General features: G+C 41.0%; 1 protein-coding gene across 3 annotated transcripts in view; it reads right to left on the minus strand.

Moving 5' to 3' along the window:
• The window catches only part of LOC110835880 (protein madd-4-like), a 123,887-nt gene that overhangs the window by 30,437 nt on the left and 80,038 nt on the right, over positions 1-13,412 (minus strand). For all 3 annotated transcript variants that reach the window (XM_087356797.1, XM_087356796.1, XM_087356798.1), the window contains one exon: positions 5,243-5,398. In XM_087356797.1, coding sequence (XP_087212923.1) covers positions 5,243-5,398 — 156 coding nt within the window. The remainder of the gene's footprint in view (positions 1-5,242; positions 5,399-13,412) is intronic.

Below are 13,412 nucleotides of genomic sequence, written 5' to 3' on the forward strand. Positions count from 1 at the left end.
AATGTCGAAAACGTAAACAATTTTTTAAACACATTTTTATTTACTTTTTTGACACTTTGTTTTATTCAAAATACATGTTTCAGGAAGAAAAAATTCAAATTTGTGAAAATTAATAAGATGTTTTAACTTCACATTACACATTCCTCCCCCCGCCCCGAAAGCCTTAGGTATCTGGTACTATACGACCTTCCCTTACTGATCTGACCTGTCCTAAACTAACCTAAAATAACCAAACCTAAACTAACCTAAACTAACCAAACCTAAACTAACCTAAAATAACCAAACCTAAACTAACCTTAAGTAACCAAACCTAAACTAACCTAAACTAACCAAACCTAAACTAACCTAAACTAACTTAACCTAAACTAACCTAAAATAACCAAACATAAACTAACCTAAAATAACCAAACCTGAACTAACCTAAAATAACCAAACCTAAACTAACCAAACCTAAACTAACCTAAACTAACCAAACCTAAACTAACCTAAACTAACCAAACCTAAACTAACTTAACCTAAACTAACCTAAAATAACCAAACGTAAACTAACCTAAAATAACCAAACATAAACTAACCTAAAATAACCAAACCTAAATTAACCTAACCGAATCTAACCTAATCCAACATAACCTAACATAATCTATCCCAACACAGATTAGGCACTGAGTATCGATATCCCAGCCCCAATCGAAGAGACACTAGTTGTGAACAGCTGAATGTCTATTGCATCTCTAGTAGAGCACAAAGGAAGAGACAGACAGAAGAAGGGGCAGGGAAGGAACAGCAATCATTAACAAATTCTCAGCATCAGCCAGAAACCAAACTCCACTGATCAGAGACATATCACACCAGAATAACGAACCACGAACTTCTAAGCCCCAAACATCAGAACGCGCTTGACATGAGAAGCATCGGATACAATTAACCCACAAAGAAGAGAACAGAATAACATGGAAATTTAAATAGGCGACATTCAACAGAACGAGGGAACAGGTCACCAATCAAGTTCCACATCGTTGGTTGTTATTATATAAAGGACAACAAGTCAAAATCTGAAGATGGAATTAGATAAAGCACCCGAAATACTTTATAACTCAACTATTTTCACGAACATATTTAAAGTTATTAAAACGAAAGGTCGGCGAGGAGCGCTACATTTTGTAATAATTAAAGAGCATTTTCTGCTCTTAAATTTGTGATCAGTGGTTGTAATTTCTTGTACGAATCCTCCGCGGATACCAACCACTCACACACAAGCAAAACAAATTTTTGTTACTTATACGATCAATGAACGGAAGTTCAATAAAAGTTGTTTGGAGTTACAGCAATTATTTCTTCATCAGACAGAATGCCAGTACACACAGATTAATTGTCTCCTAACGACGCTTTTTAGCTACGAGCCTCGTCAAATCTCCAGGTACGGCTGATCATTTTGAGCATAACAAGAAAGGCCCAATTAAGTTTGGCTCAGTAAAACGAATGATACAAACAATATGCAATCACTACTCGGCTCGGATCACGCGAGAGGCCTGGCCCATTAAAATGCAATTAATTCGCTTCTTCCAAACAAACTAACAAACTCAAGACGTTAAAAATTCTCACTGGGCCTATGAGAGCTTTAGCCAATGGTAGTTCAGCTAGCCCAGTTCGATTTTCAATTCGATGTTCGTAATTAAAGCAACCACCAAGCCCACAACCAAGGAGGAAGTGAATAGATGCCCCCTCCACATTTAAATTGGTTAGCGTAATATACATGTAAAACTGCGTGGCAATTAGTCAACCTAATGATAATTTTTTATGAATCGGAGGACTTCGGACTATAATCCATGGTATATTATGTGCATAGTTAAGTATGTAACAACGCGAAATCAATTAATTCAATACGGAATCCATTGGCAGTAAATTAGCCCAGTTTTTCATGAAGACTGTTTATTCTGTAAGAACGAAATTTTTCAAAATGGAACACTTGTAATTTTATAAACCAATTTAAATTTGAAGATGGCTGTCTTCTGGGTTGTTGCCTCGCGTAGTCTGGTAGACAGCCAACTTCGGACTAGCCGCTGTGAAAATTTCAAATCCAAATTCAATTTAGTTACGTAGAGGACAATGTGGAACAACTCTGAAGCATGTCTTGTGAAGTGAAAAGATCGCTTAATTTAGGTAAGGCGCCTTTATTTTGGTGATATGCTGAATACGGATTTAAATAATGCCGAAAAGTCTTTCGACGGCGTAAAAGAGAGGTCACAGGCTTACAGACTTCATGATAAGCACCTCGTTTACTTTATAGTGACAGTTTTTTCCGGGATTAGATTATTATGTTGATAGTGAAAATGCGAAAAGATTTTTATTGATAGAACAAGAAAATATGTCAGCTCTTCAGGGAATTTGTAATTTTTTTTAAAGTTTCTGTCAGGTGCTTACCGCCCGTATCACAACCTCGGAGACTCCTAGAAGTAGATACTTGTTTGATTCATTCTTCTCTTGACTTTTTTATGTTCATATATTATTTGTTACAATGACGGGAAATTAATAATACTTTAATATGTATTAACTTACCAAGAGATTCAGCAAATAATAATGAAAAATAAAAATGTTAAAACGTTTATTATAAAGCATGTGCAATTGAATTTACCCAAATTTACTAACCAATTCACCAATCCATATTAAAGTATTTATTGATGGTTGCAATTCAATAAAATCTGACACGGTTAATAAACACACGTGTCGCTCTGATTACACAACATCCCACGAAGGTCGTGTAATTTTGTGACTTGCTCGCTCCAGTTCGTCAGTTGTCTTTTCAATGAGTGCAAAGAGTGTTCAATGTCGAACACCACCTGGCATCTCGTTCCTAATTAACTTGCCAGAATGAGTTTAGGGATACAATTATCGATTTTAGAAACTGAACTGCTGAAAAGCTATGCCGAATGCAGCGCCTAGTAACAGAGTTTATAAACAAAATCGACTGACGCATTTTTTCGTGCGTTCTGCGTACTGCGTCCAGTTTGACTGCATTATGAACGGCGCTGTCCGCAGGTCCACGTGTTATAACTACGAAACCATACAACAGATTTCGATTAAACTTATTAGTGACTCTGCACATTTTTTCGTTGTACTGGGCCCATGTAAATGTTACATTGCATGAACGTGGACTGATTAGTTATACATTTTCTCAAGAGCATTTTTTGGTATATTATACATGTGATTAATAAATATACACAAGATTTTGAAAAACCTTCTTCGCTAAGGTGAGTATTAACTGAAATAAAACCCAATCTGTAAATTCGAAACGTGCGTCGCCTTGACACGATCCGATTCACAGCTAAACTCTGAATCGAGTTTCATTACTAATTATTTGCAAAATTTCTTGGAATTTTTAATCAGATATTCGTTCGCCGTACTTCAGCTGACTTCCAGAAAGAACTGCCTTGTGTTGAAAAGAGAACTCTGTATGGAATAAAACAATAAATGCCACTAAAGTGTACAAAAACACGAGGAATACATCCCCAGTCTTAGATTATTATCGTTAACATTATTAATTTTGTTATTCTCAGATAAATTAACATTAAGTGTATTCAAATGATTCAGGTTGTGGGCTTCTGTGTTGTTATATCATGTGGTATTGTTACTATCGTTTCCGACGAATATTCTGTTCTGAAGATGGAGAAACAAGGGCCTTACAAAATGCTGCTAATGGCAGCCAAGAAAACCACGATCTGAAATCTCGCACAGCGAAAGATATTGCGAGTTACACGAGTCGGTCACGTACTTAGTTTAATCTACATGTACTAACAGAATAAATTATTTGCTTGCCTCTGATAGGCTTGCTTAAAATTCGCCTAGAAACAGCAAAACACGGCATTGCCTCCAAGGTCTACTTTCGCGAAATGGAAAGAATCACCGGCCAAAGTTTGCGAAAGTGAGGTTATGCAGATCAGACGCGCGTTCTGATGAGGAGCGCGGTTACCCGGAGCGGCTGAATCACTGCCGCTCGGCTGCAGTCATTTGTTGTCATGGAACCGCGGTCATTTGTCTCTCGCCCGGTACCTTCACGCACACTTGCGAACGCCACGAAACTCCACGAATAAATTAATTAGTTTTCATTTGAACTCTATGTGACAATGTGAGTACATTTTAAGGCAAATAATGGCAATTCACGAGTCATAGAAAAAAAACCTTTTCTCTGTACATGCTTCGCCTTTGCTACTTCAAATATGAATGCACTTAATGACCAACACAATTTAAAACAAACCTCACGGCCATGGGCTTCCTTAAAAACATTGGTCTTTAGGCCGATTGAGAATATCTGGATATTATGAAGAAGGGAAAGTTCGTCATGTTTACAACAGCCGATTGAATCCACTACAACAGAGGTTTTATCACATCCAGTGAACATCTTCGTTTCCCCTTTATTTGAGTCCATTTAAGTATTAAACTTTCAAGCGTCTACACGCAGGTGATGTGATGTGATCTGATCTAACCTAACCTAAACCAACTCAAACAAAAACACAACCTAGTCCAATGCAACTTATCCCAATCAAACTTAGGAACCCAAATAATCGACAAGTCAGGATCAGACCCACCACCGCTTGAGGACTTCTACAAAACATTCCAGGACTCCTCCATATCTCCAGGATTTCTAAGGCACTACTCTAGGAATTATCTAGATTTTCTCCAGGACTTCTGCAGAACATCCCCACGACCAACATATGAACACGCTAGATATTCTCCAGAACAAGTTAACCCAACGTAAATGAACGCAACCTTATCTAACGTAACCTAAACAACCTAACCTTGCCTTACATAACATAACTAAACCTAACCTAAATTAACACAACCTAATCCAACCTGACACAAAACGCAAACTAGGCTAATGTAACTTATCCCAATCAAATGAAAAGGAATCCAAAATAACCGACAAGTCAGGATCAGACCCACCAACCATTGAGGACTTCAACATAACATTCAAGGACTTCTCCAGCAATTCTCCAGGATTTCTGAAGCACTTTTCCATGACTAAAGAACATCCAAATAAACTCTCCAGGACTTCTCCGGCACTACTCTAGGAATTATCCAAATTTTCTCCAGGACGTTTCCAGGACTTTTCCAGCAGTTCTCCAGAACATCAAGACCACCCCATGACATTTTGCGTCAGGGTCGAATAAAGCGACCGGACACTGTACATTTCATCCAAAAACCCGGACATTAGGCGGCCCAAAGTAGAAGGGGTTGAAACGTTTACCTGCATGTTGCATATCTTGTAGCGCACTGCTTCGCCCGTGCATCCTGTGGGTGAGTTACATCGTCGGAGTTGATATGAGGCGCCACCGTCGCAGGTGCGGGAACACGTGCTCCAATCGGACCACGCGGACCACCCGCGACGGTCCGCTACAGGTTGCTGCAACAACAGAACGAAGTTCAGTGGACAGACACTGAGGCTGTAAGTCATCACGTCACGTGATGATTCGGTTTTAACAGCGCCTTCAGCTGTCTGAATCACGTAATATGACGCCAAATGATCAGCGAATTGTAGGTTGGGAAGGAAGTGAAATCAAGTGATCGTCGTCTAGTTTGAATCCATGAAAACGCATAGAAAATGGGTCGAGTTGAAATTAAATTCACGTAACAACACAAAAACAATTTTAAACCAACATTACAGTCATTGAAATATCGGACTAGCTTTAATTCAGATTATAATTTATATTTTCATCTAACACGACTTGTTTAGCGTGCTTACGCCTCTCGGCAATTTGGCCATTTTGAGCACGTGTTCATGAAAACGATACATTGTGTATATATTGTACGTTAAATTACAGGCAATACAAATCATCTGTAATTCGCATAATCAAGTGCAAATTTAACGTAATGTATCGCGTTGATGAACACGTACTGAAGTCGAACTAATTGGCTATAAAGAATTTTACGAGATAAATAATTAAATGTGAAGTGGTTGTATATGGAAATACAAATTAAAATTCGATTTAGGTGGTCTAATATTCTAATCAAAACACTAATGCATAAATCTACATTCAGGGCTTTAAACCTATTACCTTATTGAGACTATTAAGAGGTGAACTTCGTTGAATTTTATTACATTAGGTCAGGTTTATTATTATTATTATTTAGTGTTCTGTCTGACGACAGGTCCATATGAACAGGATCCTTCCATCCTTTTCTCGGACTGGGACCTGTTCATATACGTTCTTGGCAGATGATCCAGAAGTAGTTTGCCATTGCCTTCTTCTGTGTGTGAATGGAGTAATTGTTGGGATGCCAAGGAGAAACCGGGGAAGCCCCCGGAGGAAAACTCCGTGTTGCCTAGACCACGGCCTTGCCCAACACAAGTTATAAATTCGGGCACCGCCGGGAATCGAACCCGAGATCCCAGGATTACAAGGCCAGCTTTCTAACCGCTAGACCACCTCATCTTATTATTATTTAGTGTTCTGTCTGACGACAGGTCCATATGAACAGGATCCTTCCATCCTTTTCTCGGACTGGGACCTGTTCATATACGTTCTTGGCAGATGATCCAGAAGTGGTTTGCCATTGCCTTCTTCTGTGTGTGAATGGAGTAATTGAAACCGAGGAAGCCCCGGAGGAAAACTCCGTGTTGCCTAGACCACGACCTTGCCCAACACAAGTTATAAATTCGGGCACCGCCGGGAATCGAACCCGAGATCCCAGGATTACAAGGCCAGCTTTCTAACCGCTAGACCACCTCATCTTATTATTATTTAGTGTTCTGTCTGACGACAGGTCCATATGAACAGGATCCTTCCATCCTTTTCTCGGACTGGGACCTGTTCATATACGTTCTTGGCAGATGATCCAGAAGTGGTTTGCCATTGCCTTCTTCTGTGTGTGAATGGAGTAATTGAAACCGAGGAAGCCCCGGAGGAAAACTCCGTGTTGCCTAGACCACGACCTTGCCCAACACAAGTTATAAATTCGGGCACCGCCGGGAATCGAACACGAGATCCCAGGATTACAAGACCAGCGTTCTAACCGCTAGACCACCTCATCTTATTATTATTTAGTGTTCTGTCTGACGACAGGTCCGTATGAACAGGATCCTTCCATCCTTTTCTCGGACTGGGACCTGTTCATATACGTTCTTGGCAGATGATCCAGAAGTGGTTTGCCACTGCCTTCTTCTGTGTGTGAATGGAGTAATTGTTGGGATGCCACGGAGAAACCGGGGAAGCCAGCGGAGGAAAACTCCGTGTTGCCTAGACCTCGCCCTGTGTCCTGTAATCATCTTAAGAGGTTTGACTGAGCCACGTACACAAAGGAACTAGAAATACTTGCAAACGAACGTGAAAAATAAATATATAGCACTCTTTGACTCAGAAGGGTGCAAACGTAAATATTCGTGCAGTGGTGTGAGTTCTGTAGACTGCTTCCTGATAGGCCTACGAAACAAAAACTGTCACGTGACTTCTCAGAGTGGAACGGCTTGGTATTGACGTCAGATACGGAAGTATGCTCAATTCTTCTAGGGCCTACGCGAACTGCTTGCAAGTTTCCATCAACCAGAGTCTTGGCTTCGGTTTGATTTCGATATTTCTCATATCACATGGGACGACAAATATTGCCGAATTCTGTTTGCGCAGAACAGAAATCAGACTCCATTTTGAAACTGAAAATGCCAAGGAAGTATACTTCGGTCGTTCAAATATAAAGACACTAGGTCACGTACCTAACCGGTTACCGGCGGTTACCTGGGGAAGACAAAGTTATATCCGGATAAGGAAATAAAACAAATTGACGGTCAGTTGTATTCTCGGGTTTTATATTTAGCGAGTATCTGTCGTAAATAACAAACCCACCTGCATCTACCATGAAGACGCACAAAGAAAGTTCTTCAAACTTCTGTGAAATATTTTCCTATTTCCGCTGCGTGATGCCCAGAACACAGCACGCGATGGTTGTGGTCTATCTGAGTACGTACACCGTCGACATGATTTTATAAGACGTTTTCAATTCTGGATTGCATTTGTCCCACGTGCTTAGAAATTAAGACGGAGCAAGTTGCTTACTACAGCTTTGGATTACAATCTTTTTTCTGTGTGCTGTTCCAATTTCTAGTGACAGGCTTCAACATCAAGCGAAGCTCTCGAAGTGTTCCAGAAAGCTCAGAGTGATTTCAATTTGCAACCATGGTTCATGTTTGTTTGTTTTTGCTTTCAACTACGTTCTTGTGTCCCTACTGCACGTCTCCTCTCGCTGCAGAGAGCACGTAGATTTACAGCTCCCCTGCGTTTCTGGAAATAACGTGTTAGCAAACACATCGTGTTCTGGGTAACGAACGAGAAAAAAGTCTTTGAGGTGTGTGTCCTCTGACCAATTTTTGGCGCATAAGAAGGGCAGGTCATTAGAAGTAATGATGGCGCAACGTTCTTCAAATAGCGACTAACATCACGACCTTAAGAATTTTCCAGTTGGAATAAAGATTACAGCCCTCACCTCCAACGTATGGCGATCTTAATACAATAAGAAGATTCTAGAGGTTTATATCATGACGTAATTAGCTACTAAAAGGTGGTTCCTAACCAAAGATAGAATTATTTCACGCGGATATTACTTCCTGCATTAACAATCACTGAACACAGTCTGATAATCTTTGCACAGGTGTTCTTAACTATTGATCTGTACTCTCTTGTCCACTGATTTCACACTTTTTCTGGTTTCGCTTGTTACTTTAGCTGTCCCACAGTTACGTAACCTCACGACTTCGAAGTAACGACGCTTAGTGTAGGCACAATTTCGAAGCATTATCTTACAACGGTTATCAAATCTCATAAATTCTCAGAGTTAATTTCCGAAACTATTCGCTACTCTCCCGGTTACATTTTCACCGTTCCACATTTAGACTGGCAATAGACTTACTGTCACACTGGTGCCATCTATCTGCATTAAAATCCATGCTACATGTTTCGGCTACATTTCAGCCAGTCCGTCCCATATCTGCTGTTACATTTTAAACCTCCGGAGCCACCTTTTACCCTTAGTAATGTGTATATTTTAATTAACATCTTAAGAAATTAAAACAACTAACAGTATTAAAGTATCAATAACACTTCGTTAAAATGTTCACATATTTAAATGTTATTCTTCTTAGAGAATATTAACAGTTTCTGAACTCAGGTTTACGCGGGGAGTGGATATCTGAAATGTCTGAGGCTGTCCCTGGCTCCTTTACTCTAATAATGGAGGTATAGAAAGTTCTCGAAACGTCGAATAACTACTCCATTCTTATACGACTGAACAATTAAATTTATTTGAAATTTTCCCCGAAAGAATTCTTAAACATTTAGCAACTGATATGAACACATTATATCGTTTCTCAACCTGTGGTGCCCGTATCACTGGTGGTACGCGAACGATGTAAGGAAACTAAAGTTATTATTAACATAAATAACAGTTTTCCCTGGACACATTTGTTTAGTGGTACATTCAATGTGTTAAATTAGAATTTGTGGTACGCCAGCGAAGAAGGGTGAGAACTCCTGCATTATATTATTTACTTTCTTTACTGCTTATGTCCTGTGCACTTTTTCTATTAAAACAATCCCTTACTGAAGTTTTATGAATTAAATTTTCTGTATGCTCTGCCCTCAAATTATTCAGTTTCCCGTCGATGTCCTAATAACAATTACTCCACTTCATGGTGTGGCTCTTAATTACAGCTGTCACAATTCCTGCCGATACTTTTCAAATAATCGATATATCGACGCGAAATATGTATTTTGTTCCAACGCACGTGGCTCTGAGCGAGTGAAGTGACAATGGACATCCGACGGTGGCAGCGATTGTCAAGAAACACGAGGCACGTGATGTGAGAGTTAGGAGCCTGACTTTCGCAGAACTCTTTTACAGAGAGGAGCCAACAGCTTTCTGTAACTCGTGTCATGATACAAATACAAAGAAGAAGAGAGAACTTGTATAAAAATTCTGCACCAAATCCGAGATAGAAACTGACACAAGTGCGCACCCTGGCGGTTATGCAACACACATTCCCTCGCTGCCAATTGGGTTGCAAGAAAGCGCGGTGGTTAGAGTTACAGTAATTTGTAAACCTCGGGGGATGATAAGGAATTCTAACAGAGACTGAGAAAATGTGATACTCTGAACGGAAAAGAACTGGATCCTTCTAGACACGCCCTCGAAAACTTTAGACTTAATGACACATATGAGCCGGTTCTGCCCCTGCTGGAAGGATTTTCTTACCAGAAGTTTCATGAGACAGGCGGGTTATTCGCAAGTGATACCGAAAGGGAGACAGCTTATAGCCATCATGTCCACATAAAGTGCATAAAATGAATCTGTAATGGGGAGGTACGTCCGTATACATATACGATTAGAAGTTTCTGATGAACGAATCCTTAAGAAATGTCGAGGACGAACGCGAAACGCTGGCTAGTTCGAATAATACTGGCAACAAGAGAACATAAAGCCCACTTTATCAAACAGCGTCATTTTGCGTGATTTAATTCGAAAGAGACTTAATTATGAACCTTGCACTTAAGTGGCTTTAGACCTATGCAACACGCACGACTGAAACAAGAAGTTTTGATTACACATCGCGAAACAAGTGATAGCAAAGGTAGAACGGAGCAAGCCAGCAAAATGGATTACGGACTAACCTAATTAATTCTTCCGGTTACAATGATGAGATCTGATGATCGCGTCATCATCTTGCGTGTCCCTGGCATCGTTGGTCCTTGGTCCTTGCTGTGTCCCTTCGTTCTCGCCTATGATTTTCATATTACAACATTGATAAATTTTGTTCGCATTTATCCCTAAAATCACCACCAAAATGAACGGGATTCTTGGTATGAAATACATAAATTCAGTTCATAACCTGTTTTTACCGACCCACTTCACATTTTCAGGTTAATCGGACAAATAAGTCACACACGGTCTCATGAAAGTCTGCGACTTTTTGAAAATATGTATCGATGGGGATGTAACTAATTAAATTAATTGTTGTTGTTGTTGTTCCTTGGCTCTTCAACCTAGTCGTGGGTTTTCGCAGCCTCCTTTTCGGAGGTTTGTCTGTCTTTTTTAACTCTGCATTTGTGAGTAGTGAGTGACCAGGCCACTGCCTCTGCATAATTTCTACTCAATCCTGGTTTTTGTCTGCTAGAACCATCTAGTAGAGAATCAGGAGAGACTTGGGTGAGAAATGGCCGCTGAATTTTGCTTACGAAACATTTCATATCATGATCGTAAGGTTCTTTCACATACCGTAAATCTTCGACATCGGACGGCCAGCTTTACTTCCCCTCCGAAGGAAGTTTGTGCTACCGATTTTTATCACCCAAGAGCCGGGATAGCTCAGTCAGTATGGTGACTGGCTACGGGCTGGACGACCGGGGTTCGATCCCCGATGGGGGCAGGATTTTTCCTTTAGCCTCTGCGTCCAGACCGGCTCTGGGGCCCACCCAGCCTCCTCTACAATGGGTACCGGGGTTCTTTCCCGGGGGTAAAGCCGGCCGGGGCGTGATGCTGACCTCTCACCCCCATCTAGTGCCGAGGTCAAGGAAGAGAGGAGCTATACCTCCACTCCCCCCAAGCGCCTACATGGCGTATATGGGACAAACTTTACTTTACTTTAAAAATCCATCGACCTCGGCCGGGTTAGAATCCGCGTACCTTGGGTCCAGTGGCGAGCAAGTTAACCACTAATTAAACAGGTAATCTGTGTAGGCTTCTTCTAGAACAATGTTCCTCTGTTATTTGCTATTTCAAGCATAAGTTCAGGAAGCTGAAAATGAAGTAGGAATTTGCACGTGAATAAACCATCATCAGTTTCAAAAAATTCTACTACTTTTGACGTCTTAGATATGAAATTCTAATTAACGAGAAAGAGATAAAAACGCCCATTTATTCTTAATTATCTTAGTTAAAATATCCTTTACGTCTCAGACACACGAGACAGCAACAGAACGTCGAATAGATAATGGATAAGACAGGCACCGACGTACCTGAGCAAGAACGTATTCCTGGTGATCTTTGTCACCAATGCATTTTTTTATCTGAAAAAAACAAATTAATACCTAGATATCCTGACTTTGGTATCACATTTCTGACGAAGACCGTCCAGCAGACGCCAGTGGAGTTTGTAACGTGTTCCCATAAGTCGTGATAAAGCAGAAGACCACAATCGAAACACAAAAGATCTGATGTGAAGTTGCTCTACGCCGGGAAGTTCTCGTGCGCATTTCTGGCTCATACAGAGTGCCGCTGTTTAAGTATGCATGTACACATGGACATCGTGTTCATGCATAGGCAATGCAGTAATGTACTGCACCCTATTCGCGCGCTGGTCCCACTGCCGAACGGATGCCGTACAAATCCTGGTCCCGAAACAGCATCGGTGAATAATCTAAAGAACGGATCGACGCATCAGAGTTTCAGCGAAGTGGCCTCTCTACAATCTCTGCGGTTTACGAAAACGTTCTCTGGAGAATGAGATTCCAAAGTGGTGTTAATGGTCCAAACAGAGCGGGGCCCAATCACGGCGCTCGAGATCTGAATCGATAAAAAAAACCTCTTTTGTGTCCGAGTGCAACGGCGCAGAGGCGTCGGGTCCTCTCCACACCTCCGTTCCGGTGCAGCTGCACTGGCCTTATGTAATCAGATTTATAAAAGTGGATTACATTACCCGGATATCGCACGGGCCACGAGGTCACAGTGGGTACGAACAATTTTTGTAAACCCGGACGACGGATGAAGTCCAAGGAACTATCAACTTTAACTCAACTATGCAACCGAGAACGCATCTATAAATAAACCAATCTTCAGAATCAAACACGGCAGACATCGGACCAACCGGGAACGGGAATAAGGTAACGCTCATGTACCTTCTCAGAAATCGCAAGTCCCTCGTACCGCTTTCTTCTTCCGAGTTAAAATTCTCCACGCGTCTCCCTACTGACACTTTTGTGTGTGTCGTGCGTCGCCCCTGCCCAGGTAGTTGACAAGCTCATCATACTCTTCCTCGCCTGCCTTAAAACGCGGGATTACTCACAGCCAAAGTAATTCCGGAAGGTAGCCGCTCCGTACAGTTTTGCCTTATGTCGCTTTTAAAGCAGAAAGTAAAGAAAAGCTGTCCTACTATACGCCATTTAGGCGCTTGTGAGGAGAGGATTGTATAGCGCCTACTCATTCTTGATCTAAGATGACCCCCAACCCGCAAAACCAACCTTTTTTTAAAACAGCCGTCACAACGAGAGAAATAGTTACATCAGATTCTGCAAGCTATTAAACCACGGGTACAACTCACTTTGCAGAAACCGAAAATTCCTCGTGAAGGTTTTTTTCTTTTCTGAAGGTTGTCTGAACGTGGGCGGGGTCTTACGTCATTTATCATCTCCAGTTCGTCCGTCGAAGTTCTCACTGGA

This window comes from Zootermopsis nevadensis, unplaced genomic scaffold, assembly GCF_977971745.1.
Source record: "Zootermopsis nevadensis isolate Lab colony 2312 unplaced genomic scaffold, Znev_1.0 Znev_ptg000028l, whole genome shotgun sequence".
Classification (NCBI taxonomy): Eukaryota; Metazoa; Arthropoda; class Insecta; order Blattodea; family Termopsidae; genus Zootermopsis; species Zootermopsis nevadensis.